The sequence below is a fragment of the Onychomys torridus genome, chromosome 4, assembly GCF_903995425.1.
Source record: "Onychomys torridus chromosome 4, mOncTor1.1, whole genome shotgun sequence".
NCBI classification, from domain to species: domain Eukaryota; kingdom Metazoa; phylum Chordata; class Mammalia; order Rodentia; family Cricetidae; genus Onychomys; species Onychomys torridus.
In genome coordinates this window covers 143636621-143649539 of record NC_050446.1, presented here as the reverse complement: position 1 = coordinate 143649539, position 12919 = coordinate 143636621, and the positions used below count along the sequence as shown (strand labels likewise).

Sequence of the window (12919 nt, the reverse complement as noted above, 5' to 3'; positions counted from 1 at the left end):
TACATATACACAATGGAGTACTACTCAGCACAGAAAAACAATGACAGCATGAAATTTGCAGGTAAATGGATGGAACTAGAAAAAAATCATCCTGAGTGAGGTAACCCAAACCCAGAAGGACAAACATGGTATGTACTCACTCATAAGTGGATTCTAAATATAAAGCAAAGAATAATCAGACTGCAACCCACAGAACCTTGGAGGCTATATATATATGGCATGGGGGACCCTAGGATGACTGTAGCTTATAATAAGGTTTGGTTTTACTCAATTACTGAGCAACCCTCAATGAAACATTACACCATTAAGATAAGAATTTACACTGTATCAAGCTGATAATAGAAAAATAAATAAATAATTTTTAAAAAGAAAAAAGAAAAAAATCTGAACTATTAAAAAACAAACAAACATATTTTGCTAAAGCAAAAAGGGGAAACTAGGGGCTCATCATTCTTCTCCACATTCTATTCTTTCCCTTGTTTTATATATTTTAAAATTTTTAGCGGTGGATTCTGCTGGAGTATCCACTGCAGATAAGCACCAGAGGGCTCCTGATGCAAATCACCCTTTGGAGTGATGGAAGGATCTTTCTACTGACACTTGGAGGGGACTCGATCTGGTATTGGTGTGAGCCCGGGGTTCTGTTTATGTCTTTCCTCAGGACAATGAGATTCCTCATTGGGTTTCTGAGCACTGTGTGCGCCCTGTGGCTGAAGCTGAAGCCCAACATGGCAGAGACCTATTGGGCTTTCGTGAAAAACTCTCCCCTTCCGATGCCAATGGGGATTGAAAGCCCAATATGGCCAGCTTTGGCATGCATTAACATAAGCCTAGGAACTGCAGCCATGCAGTTGGATTCTCCAGAAAGCAACGTATGGTAACTGATTTTTCAAATATGTTTGAGAACGTGTCACCCAGACACCTTGGAGATTAAGGATAACACTGAAGATCACTGACCTCCATTTAGTAACAGTAGCATGCCAGCTAAGCATTTTCATTCTCACAATCCTATTCAAGCTGGGGTAGTACCTACTTCTCAGGAGTGGCTCTGTGCAACATTTTTTTGGCCTCCTGAAATTCATTTAGCCCCCTTTGAAGATACCTTAAAATCTGTGAGCCTAAAGTTGGCCACACTTAGACTAGAAAACCAGTAAGCCCCTTCCTCCCAGAACAGCAGCCCTCACAGTGAAAGTATGGTTAGAAGGGCCAGGCCAGTGCTGCTGTAAAAAAGGCTCTGGGGATGGCCAGCCACTGCCCTAAAATGATGCCCAACAGTGCCAAGTTCTTGAGTAACTCAAAAAACATAATTTTTTGTAGTGGGTGGTACATGTGTGTGCTAGCGCACAGGAATGGAGGTCAGAGGACAACTCTGTAGAGCTGGTTCTTTCCTTCCACCTTTGCAGGAGTTCCAGGCTGTCAGACAGCAAAGCTTTACTTGCTGAGCCTTTCTCTGGACCTGAGTAACTCAAAAATTCTTTTATAAATTTTGATGGGGAGAGTGTGTGTGTGTGTGTGTGTGTGTGTGTGTGTGTGTGTGTCTACGCTCGCTCAAGAGATTAAATTACAGTGCTCCATCTGCCTCTGCCTTCCATATGCTGGGGTAAAGGCATGTACCACCACGCCCAGCTCTACCTCAGTTTTTTAAACAGAACCTCTCACTAAACTTGGAGCTCTCCCATTTCAGCTAGGCTGGTTAGTCACTGAGCCATGCACAAAACTCAAGTCCAAGTGGATGAAAGAGCTCAACATAAATCCAGTTACACTAAACTTAATAGAAGAGAAAGTAGGAAGTACACTTGAACACATTGGCACCGGAGATCACTTCCTAAATATAACACCAGCAGCACAGACACTGAGCACAACAATTAATAAATGGGACCTCTTGAAATTGAGAAGCTTTTGTAGGGCAAAAGACATGGTCAATAAGACAAAAAGACAGCCTACAGAATGGGAAAAGATCTTCACCAATCCTACATCTGACAGAGGACTGATCTCCAAAGTATATAAAGAACTCAAGAAATTAGACATCAAAATACTGAACAATACAATTAAAAGATGGGCTAAAGAGCTAAACAGAGAATTCTCAAAAGAAGAATCACAAATGGCTGAAAGACATTTAAAGAAATGCTCAACATCCTTAGTCATCAGAGAAACACAAATCAAAAAACAACTCTGAGATACCACCTTACACCTGTCAGAATGGCAATGATCAAAAACACTAATGAAAGTCTATGTTGGAGAGGATGCAGAGCAAGGGGAACACTCCTCCACTGTTGGTGGGAATGCAAACTTGTACAACCACTGTGGAATCAGAAAATAGAGACTCGATCTACCTCAAGACCCAGCCATATCACTCTTGGGCATATACCCAAGGAAAGTTCAACCATACCACAAAGATACATGCTCAACTATGTTCATAGCAGCACTATTTGTAATAGCCAGAACCTGGAGACAACCTAGATGCCCGTCAACTGAAGAATGGATTAAGAAAACGTGGTACATATACGCAATGGAGTACTACTCAGCACAGAAAAACAATGACAGCATGAAATTTGCAAGCAAATGGATGGAACTAGAAAAAAATCATCCTGAGTGAGGTAACCCAAACCCAGAAGGACAATCATGGTATGTACTCACTCATAAGTGGATTCTAAATATAAAGCAAAGAACAATCAGACTGCAACCCACAGAACCATGGAGGCTATATAAGCAGGGGGACCCTAGGATGACTGTGGCTTATAATAAGGTTTGGTATTACTCAATTACTGGGCAACCCTCAATGAAACATTTCACTATTAAGGTAAGAATTTATACTGTATCAAGCTGATAATAGAAAAATAAATAAATTAATAATAAAAAAAATTTTTAAAAGAATATTTGGGTAGTGAAAAAAAAAAAAAACAAACCTGGAGCTCCCCCATTTCAGCTAGGCTGGTTAGTCCCTGCGCCCAGGATCAGCCTATCTCTGCCACCCAGTGACCACGTTGCACACTCAGTTTTTTATGTGGATGCTGGGGATCCAAACTCAGATGCTTACTCTAGAGCACCAAGTACTTTATCCACAGAATCACCTCCTCAGCTCCTTGAGTAACTTAAAAAACAAAACAAACAAAACCAGCAATCCAGAGACAGATCTTTATCCTATTATCCCTTTAGAAACACTGCACAGGGAGGGACTCACTGGTACAGTGCATGTGAAGCCCTGGGTTTAAATCCCACTACTCCAAAATCAACACCATCTCAAACCAAACCTGCTCCAGGCCCTCTGCCCCCAAGCGGCAGGCAGTGGAAGGAAAATGTTAGCAGGGAGAATCCACCTGGGGGGCAGCCATTACACAACCTCCTCTCTGAGACACACATTAGACTGGAGAACTCAAAGTTCTGTGTCTATGGCACAGCTACTATGTCTTCAGAAAACCAGCGCTGCAAAACTGTGGGCTGTGTCTAAAGCAGCCCACAGAATCGAGTGGAAAAAATCCAATCCAGATCTTTGCGGGCACCGGTGTGCCAAACAACAGAGAACACACAGCCCTAGGCTACATGGGTCAGTTCTAAAGGCTACACCAATACATTTACAGCTCTGTGTCTTTATGTTTGCCTACCCCAGCATCTTTTCTGTACCTTCTGTAAGGGACACTAACTCAGAAAAACACTGCCTTGTTGTTTTAAATTATTTTGTTCCTTCCTAAGTTTATTCCTTACAAGTTACCAAACTTAGAGGTCATAAATTCCTAGAACCTTCCTCTTGAAAAACTGAAATATCTCCTAATATATAATACACACATTTCTGTTTCTCTTACTAGCTTAAAGAACAGAAATTCCTTGTTCGTATTTTGCAAGTGTCTTTAAGTCTGTTATAGACTGAACACCCAAATGTTGTAAAACCAGACCCTACCCCGGAGCCTGGAATTCTGTTACTATGGGAGGTGGGGGGAGGGGGAATTGAATCCTGAGACATGCCTCCCACCTGCCCTGCATCCTTGGCTATACTACCATGTCCTGGGCTATACTCTCACATGGACTGGATTCTGACAGTCCCTTCTCCCTGCCCAAAGCTTGCCTGCTGTCTCACAGCATCAAACCTGCTTCTGAGTCTCAAGCTCTCAAACACACAAGGGTCCGTCACTCAGTAAGCTAACCTTGCCAAAGATCTGGTGAGGAGTCCACCTTATCCCATCCCAACACTGACCATAGCCATTTTCATGGCCATAGTTAATGCCTCCCACCCTCCTCTGCCTTATTTTGGGTATAAAATGATATTTCTGAAAGGGCTGTTTCTAGCAAACATACCTAGGACCCTCTGCCTCCTGCCTTAAAGCACAATACTTCCTCACTTTCTTTTCCCTCCTTCTTAAACCACAAACAGCTTTGGACCACACAGGGTGAATGTTAACTCAAGGACCTAAAACTATCTGTTTTGTAAACAGCACAAAATTCCACAAAAAAATCAAAATGTGTCCATTTTTGTTGTTGTTTTGTTTGTTTGTTTGTTTTTGGTTTTTTGAGACAGGGTTTCTCTGTGTAGTTTTGAAGCCTTTTCTGGATCTCACTCTGTAAACCAGGCTGGCCTCCAACTCACAGAAATCCGCCTGCCTCTGCCTCCAGAGTGCTGGGATTAAAGGTGTGTGCCACCACCACCCAGCTTTTGTTCTTTTATATTCCTGGGTCTGGGTGGTGGCTCTACTTTCCTACACAATGTACACTTAAAATTTATACATTTTACTACATGTAAGTTCAATCTCAATTAAAATAAAAAGATACTTTTTTTCTTTTTTTCTTTTTTTTTTTTTTTTTTTTTGAGACAGAGTTTCTCTGTGTAGCTTTGCACCTTTCCTGGAACTCACTTGGTAGCCCAGGCTGGCCTTGAACTCAGAGATCTGCCTGGCTCTGCCTCCCCAGTGCTGGGATTAGAGGCATGCGCCACCAACGCCCGGCAAAAGATACTTTTTAAAGTCAGCCACCATCGTGAAAATAAACTCTAAGTAAAATTAAAGAAAAACTGATACAAAGGACTTACCGAAATTCAAGAAAATCAGTTTGGCCTGTATCCCAGGACACAGTTTGACAAGAAACGGAATGGCAATGTAGAAGCCCAGAACACAGAGAATTATCTTCTTCAGTCGGAACCATAGGCTCTTTCGTCTAAGAGACAGAAGCAATACAAGTCAACAGGCAGTAGGTACCATCCTATCAGCTCAGTAATAGTCCCTTCAATCTCTAAACAAGTTCCACAGGCATCTTTCCACACAGGGACACTGCTGTTGATAAAAGTGGTCTCCCATCTGCTTTTGTTAGTTAACTGAGATAGTCTTTTGAATTTTCAACTGTACTAGAAGGAATGTTTTTGTTTTATTTCTTAAAAGCCAAAGACAGTCCACTCCTGTTGATAAGAATCCAGCAGAGGCCAAAGGCCCTCAGAAAGCATCCCACCTGATTTCAGACCCCCGCTTCCACCTCATCCCGGCAGAGTGGCTTCTCTGGGCCTGGAAGCCTCACTGCGGCTAAGCTGCTTTGATTCAGCTCAGTGCTGAGTTACTCATTAGCTGCTCGTGGGAAGCAGGAAGTACCTACACCCAGGACATCAGCAGAACCTGCCCAACCAGGTCCTGGAGACTGCAGAGGCTGAAAATGAGGCCAGCCCTTAGACCCATCCCACGGAATCCCTTTCAGGCAGGGTCTCAAGCTCTCAAGACTTCTGATTCCTGGGTAGTACCAAGAGGCCCTCAGCTTCTTCCCAATCCCCTTTAAAAGTGTCTCTAAACTTTTCAAACATGTAGTCTTGAGCTATCTCTACATTAAGAAAAAAAAAACTGAGTATCCCAAGATGCATTTATTTATATTTACTGCTGTCATCCAAGGAGTTAAAACTGAGGAATTAAGACAGAGGATGTCATAGAGGACTTGACTTAGCTCATACAAGGCCCCGTGTTCCAGCACCACTCACACCAAAAAGAGGAATGCTCAGTTCAAGGCCAGTCTATGCTACACAGCGAGACTTTGCTCCCCCCACCATACCTTTTTGATTTTAGTTTCTTCTTGGTAAGTTATTTTAACCTTATAAAGAGCAGATAATGCCATCTTACGTAAGCTGTTTCAAAGCATAAAGAAAAAGGGCCAGTAATAGAGTGGCATGAAGCCCTGGGCCTGAGCCCAACCCAAGAAAGGAAAAATGTGTTTTAAAATAAAGAAAATAAAGAGCTATTGGTTTTACTATGTTGAGGAAGCATCACTCTGAAATAATACTTGAAGATGAATAACTTCTAGATGGTTGCATACAACAGTGGTTTTCTTCATGTTTTTGCCATATTGTGTTTAGTCTGAGGATACCATCAGGTTTGTCTCCATTTACCCACTGGTGGGCATTGACACAGTTTCAGTTTGAGGTCACTGTGGATGAAGCTGCAAGAACACTTGATGAGTCTTTGTGTAGATATACTTTCTCTCTCCTCAGGCGTCACATCCCAAACCACTGAATAGCTTCCAGTAGAATAAAAGATGAATGAGAGGTTGTGGGAGGACACAGAGTGAAGAGTATTTCCATTGCTCCACAGTTCTGTCACACCCTCCTAGTCGGTCTCCTGCTGACCTAAGCTCTTAGCTTGGTCTTCTGCTTTTCTGACCTACACCTTTGCCTTTTCGAGATTTTCGGATAAATAGTCATACAGTTTATTTTGTGGCCATCTTACTAACTTGGCACAGTGAACTGAGGATCACTTCTGCTGTTACGTGTGTCAGCAGTCCAATGGACGTCTTAAAAATCATCTTAGGTGTTATCTAGAAACAGCTCAGAAATAAGCAACTGGCTCCAGCCCCGCTTCAACTGATACACTGAGTGAAAAAATGCTGAATGAGATGCTAAGTGACAGGCAGTTCCCCAGGTGCACTGTAGGCTCTTGTGTCCCCAAGATCCTGCAGGGGCCAGTCAGAGCATTGATTTTCATAACACTGACCTGAAATTTGCCCCTTTCTTTCCTGTCTATGTAAGTATAATGGAAGTTTCTAGATGCTGCACCTCATGTAGTACTGATAACCTTGAAAGCAGCAGATAGCTTCTAAGTAGTCTAGCTTTAAGAAAGTTGTGAAAACATGGGTCCAATGAAATGATTTAGTGGGTAAAGGTGGTTGTTGCTATGCCTAAAGATCTGAATTTGATCCCCTGGGCCACATAGAAGGAAGGAGAAAACTCCTTCAAGATGCCATTACTGCCTGGCCTGAGTTTATGACTATTAATGTTTAAATTAATGTACTTTTGGCCATGTGGTGGTGGTGCACGACTTCAATCCCAGCACTTGGGGGGCAGAGGCAGATAGATCTCTGTGAGTTTGAGGCCAGCCTGATCTACAGAGTGAGTTCCAGAACAGCCAAGGCTACAAGAAACACTGTCTGGGGTGGGGGGAGGGGATTTCTTCAACATCCTGGGTGAGAGGATTACAGCCCTAATGCTCAGAAATTCCTTTAGCTGTACTTTCATCACGGCCAGTACTGCAGTTTATAGTCAGTCCTTGATGTCTGGGTGAAATGAAGACTGCCCTCAGGGCTCAGGACAGCATTAAAGGAACACATCCCTTCCTGCAAGACCCTGAACGGGACCTGATGTTCTCTTAGAGGCATATGTTTCTCCAAACTTCATACACCCAAGTCCATGGTCACATTTTTTTCCCATTAGCTGTATTATCCTTCAGTGTTTTTCTTTAAAAGCTACTTAGTGCACAGACAAGACTCACTAGCCACGAAACAAAAGGGAATTGCAAAAACAAATGCAATGACTAGGTTTCCCATAGGGACCAGTGTTGTAGAATATTATTTAAGGTGTTGCTTTTGTTTATGCTGTAGAACATTTGCTTTATGATGCTGGGATGTGTTGTGTTTTTTAATGTTACATTTGTTTAACTCTGTGAAGCTGTGATTCTTTGCCTGTCTAAAACACCTGATGGTCTAATAAAGAACTGAATGGCCAATAGTGAGGCAGGAGAAAGGATAGGTGGGGCTGGCAGGTAGAGATAATAATTAGAAGGAAAAATCTGGGAGGAGAAAGAAGGAGGAGCAAGAAAAGAAGGAAGACATGAGAGGCCAGTCACCCAGCCATCCATGGAGTAAGAGTAAGATTTACAGAAGTAAGAAAATGATAAAAGTCCAGAGGCAAAAGGTAGATGGTATAATCTAATAAAAGCTGGCAAGAAACAAGCCAAGCTAAGGCCAGGCATTTATAGTTAAGAATAAGCCTCCGTGTATGATTTATTTGGGAACTGGATGGCAGACCCCCCCAAAAGAGCAAAAACAAACAACAGCCCAGAACTGCACTCTTAAGCAATTCACTTCCACTTGCACAGCAATATTTACATTAACTGTGGTGGTGATGGTACAGTGGGTGTCTATCTTCTCTACAATGATGGCAGAACTGCATAGTCTGTGTGTACCTGTCTGTCCCTCATGTATACACACACTCATGCCCTCACATGTATACAAGCAATGTACTTGAAGTGGTACATCTATCTGAAATGCTCTGAGGATTGCACTGCTATCTATCCCTGCTCTGTGCTTGATTTTTGCACCATGATTGTCTAAGATGCTACTTTGTGGGGAGGGTGAGAGAGAGGAACACTGCTTGTATATTTTCTTGTAATGCCTAGAAAACTGCTTGGTGAGATGGTGGTTGAAGAAGCTGTGTCCTGCATTTGAGGAAGACAGAACAGGTAGGACTTTCAGTGGGTAAAGGTGCTGCCAAGCCTGATGACCTTAGTTCACTCCCAGATGATAGAAGGAACATGTTGTTTTCTGACATATAAGTATCATGGTGAGTGCATGAACACACACACCCCACACACACACATGCACACACATACACACAATGGATAAATAACGAAATCCAGAAAATAAAGTGGAAAAACATATATAACATAAGCAAGGTCTTGGGGTGGGGAGAATTCAACTTGCAGCTGCAATAATAAAACACTTAGTGAAAAAGGAATACAGGAGGAAGGCACTCCCCCATTACACAGGGGAAGTTCACATCCACCTCAAAGCAATTATGCAAACAAAGAGGAACTTCAGAGTAAAACAGCAGTTACAGCAGCCTTCGCCATCACCAGAACTTAACACTGTCATGCAGTGGATGTTAAAACAGCTAAGCAAGGGGAAACACAAATTATAACCCTTGAAACTAAAAGAACAGAAGTGGTTGATAGGTTCTAAACAAAATACTCAAGCTATAGATATAGATCAGAGTACTTGCTCATGTGTGAGGCTCTGAGTTTAATCCCTAGTACCACCAAAAAAAAAATCAACTGAAAAATCATTAAAAAGTTTAAAAGTCAATGAGAAAGTAATTTGTTGCCCAATAAATTCCAACAGCTTCCTCACATACCAGGAATTACAAATTAAATTATATACCGGACGCTAGAGCTAAAGCTCAAAGGTAGAGACTTGCCTAGCACATGCAAGACCCAGGGCTCAATCCCAACACTGCAAAATAACAACAATAAGAAAAGAATCAAATCATAACAGAAAAATTCTCCAAGAATCATCTTAACAAGAAATGAAGACAACTGGGCTTATATACATCTTATGTAGAAGTGTAACCTCAGCTACTTGGAAGTTTGAGGTAAGAGAATCCCGAGTTTAGTGTCTGCTTAAGCTACAGAAAAAATCTGAGGCCACCCTGAACAACTTGGTGAAATTCTGTCTCAAAAAGAAAAGATCGAATATTTCAAGGTGCCTTTTCTCTTTTTTTGATACAATGATAAATGGAATTATTTATCTTCATTTTAGGGTTGTTTATTACTATAATACTATAGTATTAAATTTTGATATACTATTCATATCCTGTATCATTGCTGGTCTTGTTTATTATTTTTGATAGTTTTGTTTTGTGATGTGTGTAGGAGAGTTGTTTGTTGTAAATTCATCAGGAATTTCTGTATATAAGATTATCTTGGCTGGGTATGGTGGCTCACAACTCAGCATCAGGGAGGTTGAGGCAGAAGATCACCAAGGGCTAGAGGCCAACCCAGGCTACAAGATGAGTTCTAGGACAGCCTGGGTTACAGAATGAGACCATATCTCAAAATACATGTATATAGCATGGTGGCGCACGCCTGTAATCCCAGTACTCAGGAGGCAGAGGCAGGTGGATCTCTGTGAGTTCGAGACCAGCCTGGTCTACAGAGCTAGTCCAGAACAGGCTCTAAAGCTACAGAGAAACCCTGTCTCGAAACACCCCCCCCCAAAAAAGAATAATAAATGTAAGAAACCAAAGGATTATGTCATCTGAAAACAGAGTCAAGTTTTACTTCTCCCTATCTAGCCTGGATATTATTTATTTCTGCCTTAACTATCGTGACTAGACAGACCCTTAGTTCAATGCTGACTAGGAGTGGAGATACTAGACATTTTTGATTCTGACCTTAGGAGAAAAGTGTTCCATTTTTTACTATTTGAGTCTGAAATCAGATGTGGCTCCTCAGGTGCCTGCCATCTGTCTTTTTTCTGAGACAGTCTCTCCTTCACCTGGAGTTTGGCAAGCAGGTGGGGCTGGTTGGCCAGTGGGCAAGCCCTAGAGATCCTCTGGCCTTTGCCTCCTAGTACTGAGATTACAGGCTCACGCTACCATATCTGCTGTGTCTTTAAGATTTTTTATTGGTTCATTTATGTGGGTATGAGTTTGTGTATGTCACTTGCACGAAGGTGCCATGGTGGCCAGTAGAGGGTGCAGAATCCCCTGGAGCTGGAGTACAAGCAGTTGCCTGGTGAGGGTACTGGGACCTGAACCCCAGTCCTCACCAAACGCAGTAAGTGCCCTTAACCACTGAGCTATCACTCCAGCCCCAGGTCTGCTATGGGTTTTTCCTATGGGTTCTGAGCATCAGGCTCAGGTCCTCACACTTGCAAAGCATATACTGTATTGACTGAGCTTCCCAGCCCCACATGGGAGAGCTTTTTATTTTGGGTTGGTTTGAGTGTTTTTTTATCATGAGGAATGTTGGAATTTTTCAAAAGCTTTTTCTGTATCTATTGAGATGATTGTATGATTCCTGTCTTTTATTCTATTAATATGGTACAGTCCATTAGTTGATTTTTAGATGTCAAACTCACTTATCTTCAGGATGAGATATCACTTGTTTATGATGTATAGATACTTTTTATGTGCTGCTGGATTTGGTTTGCTAGCATTTTGTTAAGGATTCTCTATCTGCAATCATGAGAGATATCACCTGTAGTTGTATTGTGAAATTCTGTCCAGTATCATTATTGAGATAATATTTATAAAAGTCCTATAGGTGGACCATGTTTCCTCCATGTTTACTTCATGTAACAATTTGTGAAGACAAGTTGTTAGTTTGTCTCCAGAGGTTTGGTAACACTTTGCTGTGAGGCTACCTGGTCCTTCCCCTTTCTTTGTAAATTTTCAATTAGTAACCCATCTCCTTGCTCGCCACAGGTCTGCTCAGTGTGTCTCTCATCAGTCAATGAGAGAGACCTGTACGGTCCCAGGAAGGGGCAGCCATTTCTCTCTCCCTGTTGTCTATTTGAGGCACATAACTGTTCATGGTGTCCTCGTGATCTCCCCTGGCTTCTGTACACCTTCTGTGAAGTTAGCACCCACTTCCTCACCTCCATTTCTGAATTTAGCTATTTACAGAGCTTGCTCTCTCGCTCTCTCTCTCTACCTCCCTCCCTCCCTCTCTCCTCCTCCCCCTCCCCATTACCATTGACTTTTTTCTCTTCTATTCTCGATTTCATTAACTTCGGTACTCTCCTTCATTTGGGTTACTTTATTCCTGTTCTTTTCCTAGGGTCTTTGTGTTGGAGGTCACTTTGAAGCCCTTTGGAAGGCTGTCAGCGCGCACTGGTTTAGCTCTGCCCACTCTCTGGTTTGTTGCACGTTCATTTTCACTCTCCTGAGTGTTCTGTAATTTCCCCTGTGACTTCCTCTTTGAAACACTGTTTTTAAGTGTTCTCATGGGAAATTTTTTTTTTTTCCTTCAAGACAAGGTTTCTCTGTGTAACAGCCCTAGCTGTCCTGGAACTCACTTTGTAGCCCAGGCTGGCATGGAACTCACAGAGATCTGCCTGCTTCTGCCTCCCAAGTCCTGGAATTAAAGGCCTGTGCCACCATACCTGGCTTGTGAAATTATCAATGATCTTTATTATAAGGAATGTCATTTGACTATACAAAATGCTGGTTGCTATCACAGACTTTGAGAAAAGTATAAAAGCCCCCATTGATAGAAACTCACTGAGTTGATGTCAGTGAGATGGCACAGGCTTCCTAAATAACTAGACTAGGCTTATCTGGTTCATTTGAGCTTTGTCCTCGAGTCATAAAGGCGCCTGAAACAGCTTCACAGAGGTGAGACAGAAGGGTGCTCCAGGTCTCCAGGAACAAAATCTCCCTCTGACCTGTCACCCTGCCCTTTCACCTGTTTCTTTCTCATCACAAGGCAGGATACAGTCACAATTTCTCCTCCTCAAGGCAAATAATGTAAACTGTTGTCTCCCCAACTTTTCATAAAATTATTTCGGATGGCGTCCTGCTGAATCAACAGGCCAAGAAGCTGATAGACAGGTCTTCTGGGCTTCTCCTTTCTGTCCAATTCTGTTCTATATGGTTGTACATACTTCAATCATGGCTATGGGAAGAAGAAAATAGGAACCTACTGGAAAGCTGGACAGCTGATCACATGGACTTGTGGGAGGTGAACAAGAATTCATCCTCTGCATGGAGAAGCAAAACTCCACAGAGATGGAAGCTCCTGCACTCAAAACCCTTCCAGGCCTTGTCCCATGTATTTCTTCATTTTGCTCTTTATTTATATCCTTAACATATATTTTGTCACAGGCTGGGGCTCAATAGTGGAGTGTGAACCAGAGTTCCAACCTTAGTAAAACACACACACACACACACACACACACACACACA

The 12919-nt window shown here is 42.3% G+C and overlaps 1 protein-coding gene across 1 annotated transcript in view; it reads right to left on the bottom strand.

Annotated features, from left to right (window-relative positions):
* Positions 1 to 12919, bottom strand: part of Abhd12 (abhydrolase domain containing 12, lysophospholipase) — a 77305-nt gene that overhangs the window by 24693 nt on the left and 39693 nt on the right. The window contains exon 2 of the mRNA XM_036185615.1: positions 5018 to 5142. Within this exon, the coding sequence (XP_036041508.1) occupies positions 5018 to 5142 (125 nt within the window). The remainder of the gene's footprint in view (positions 1 to 5017; positions 5143 to 12919) is intronic.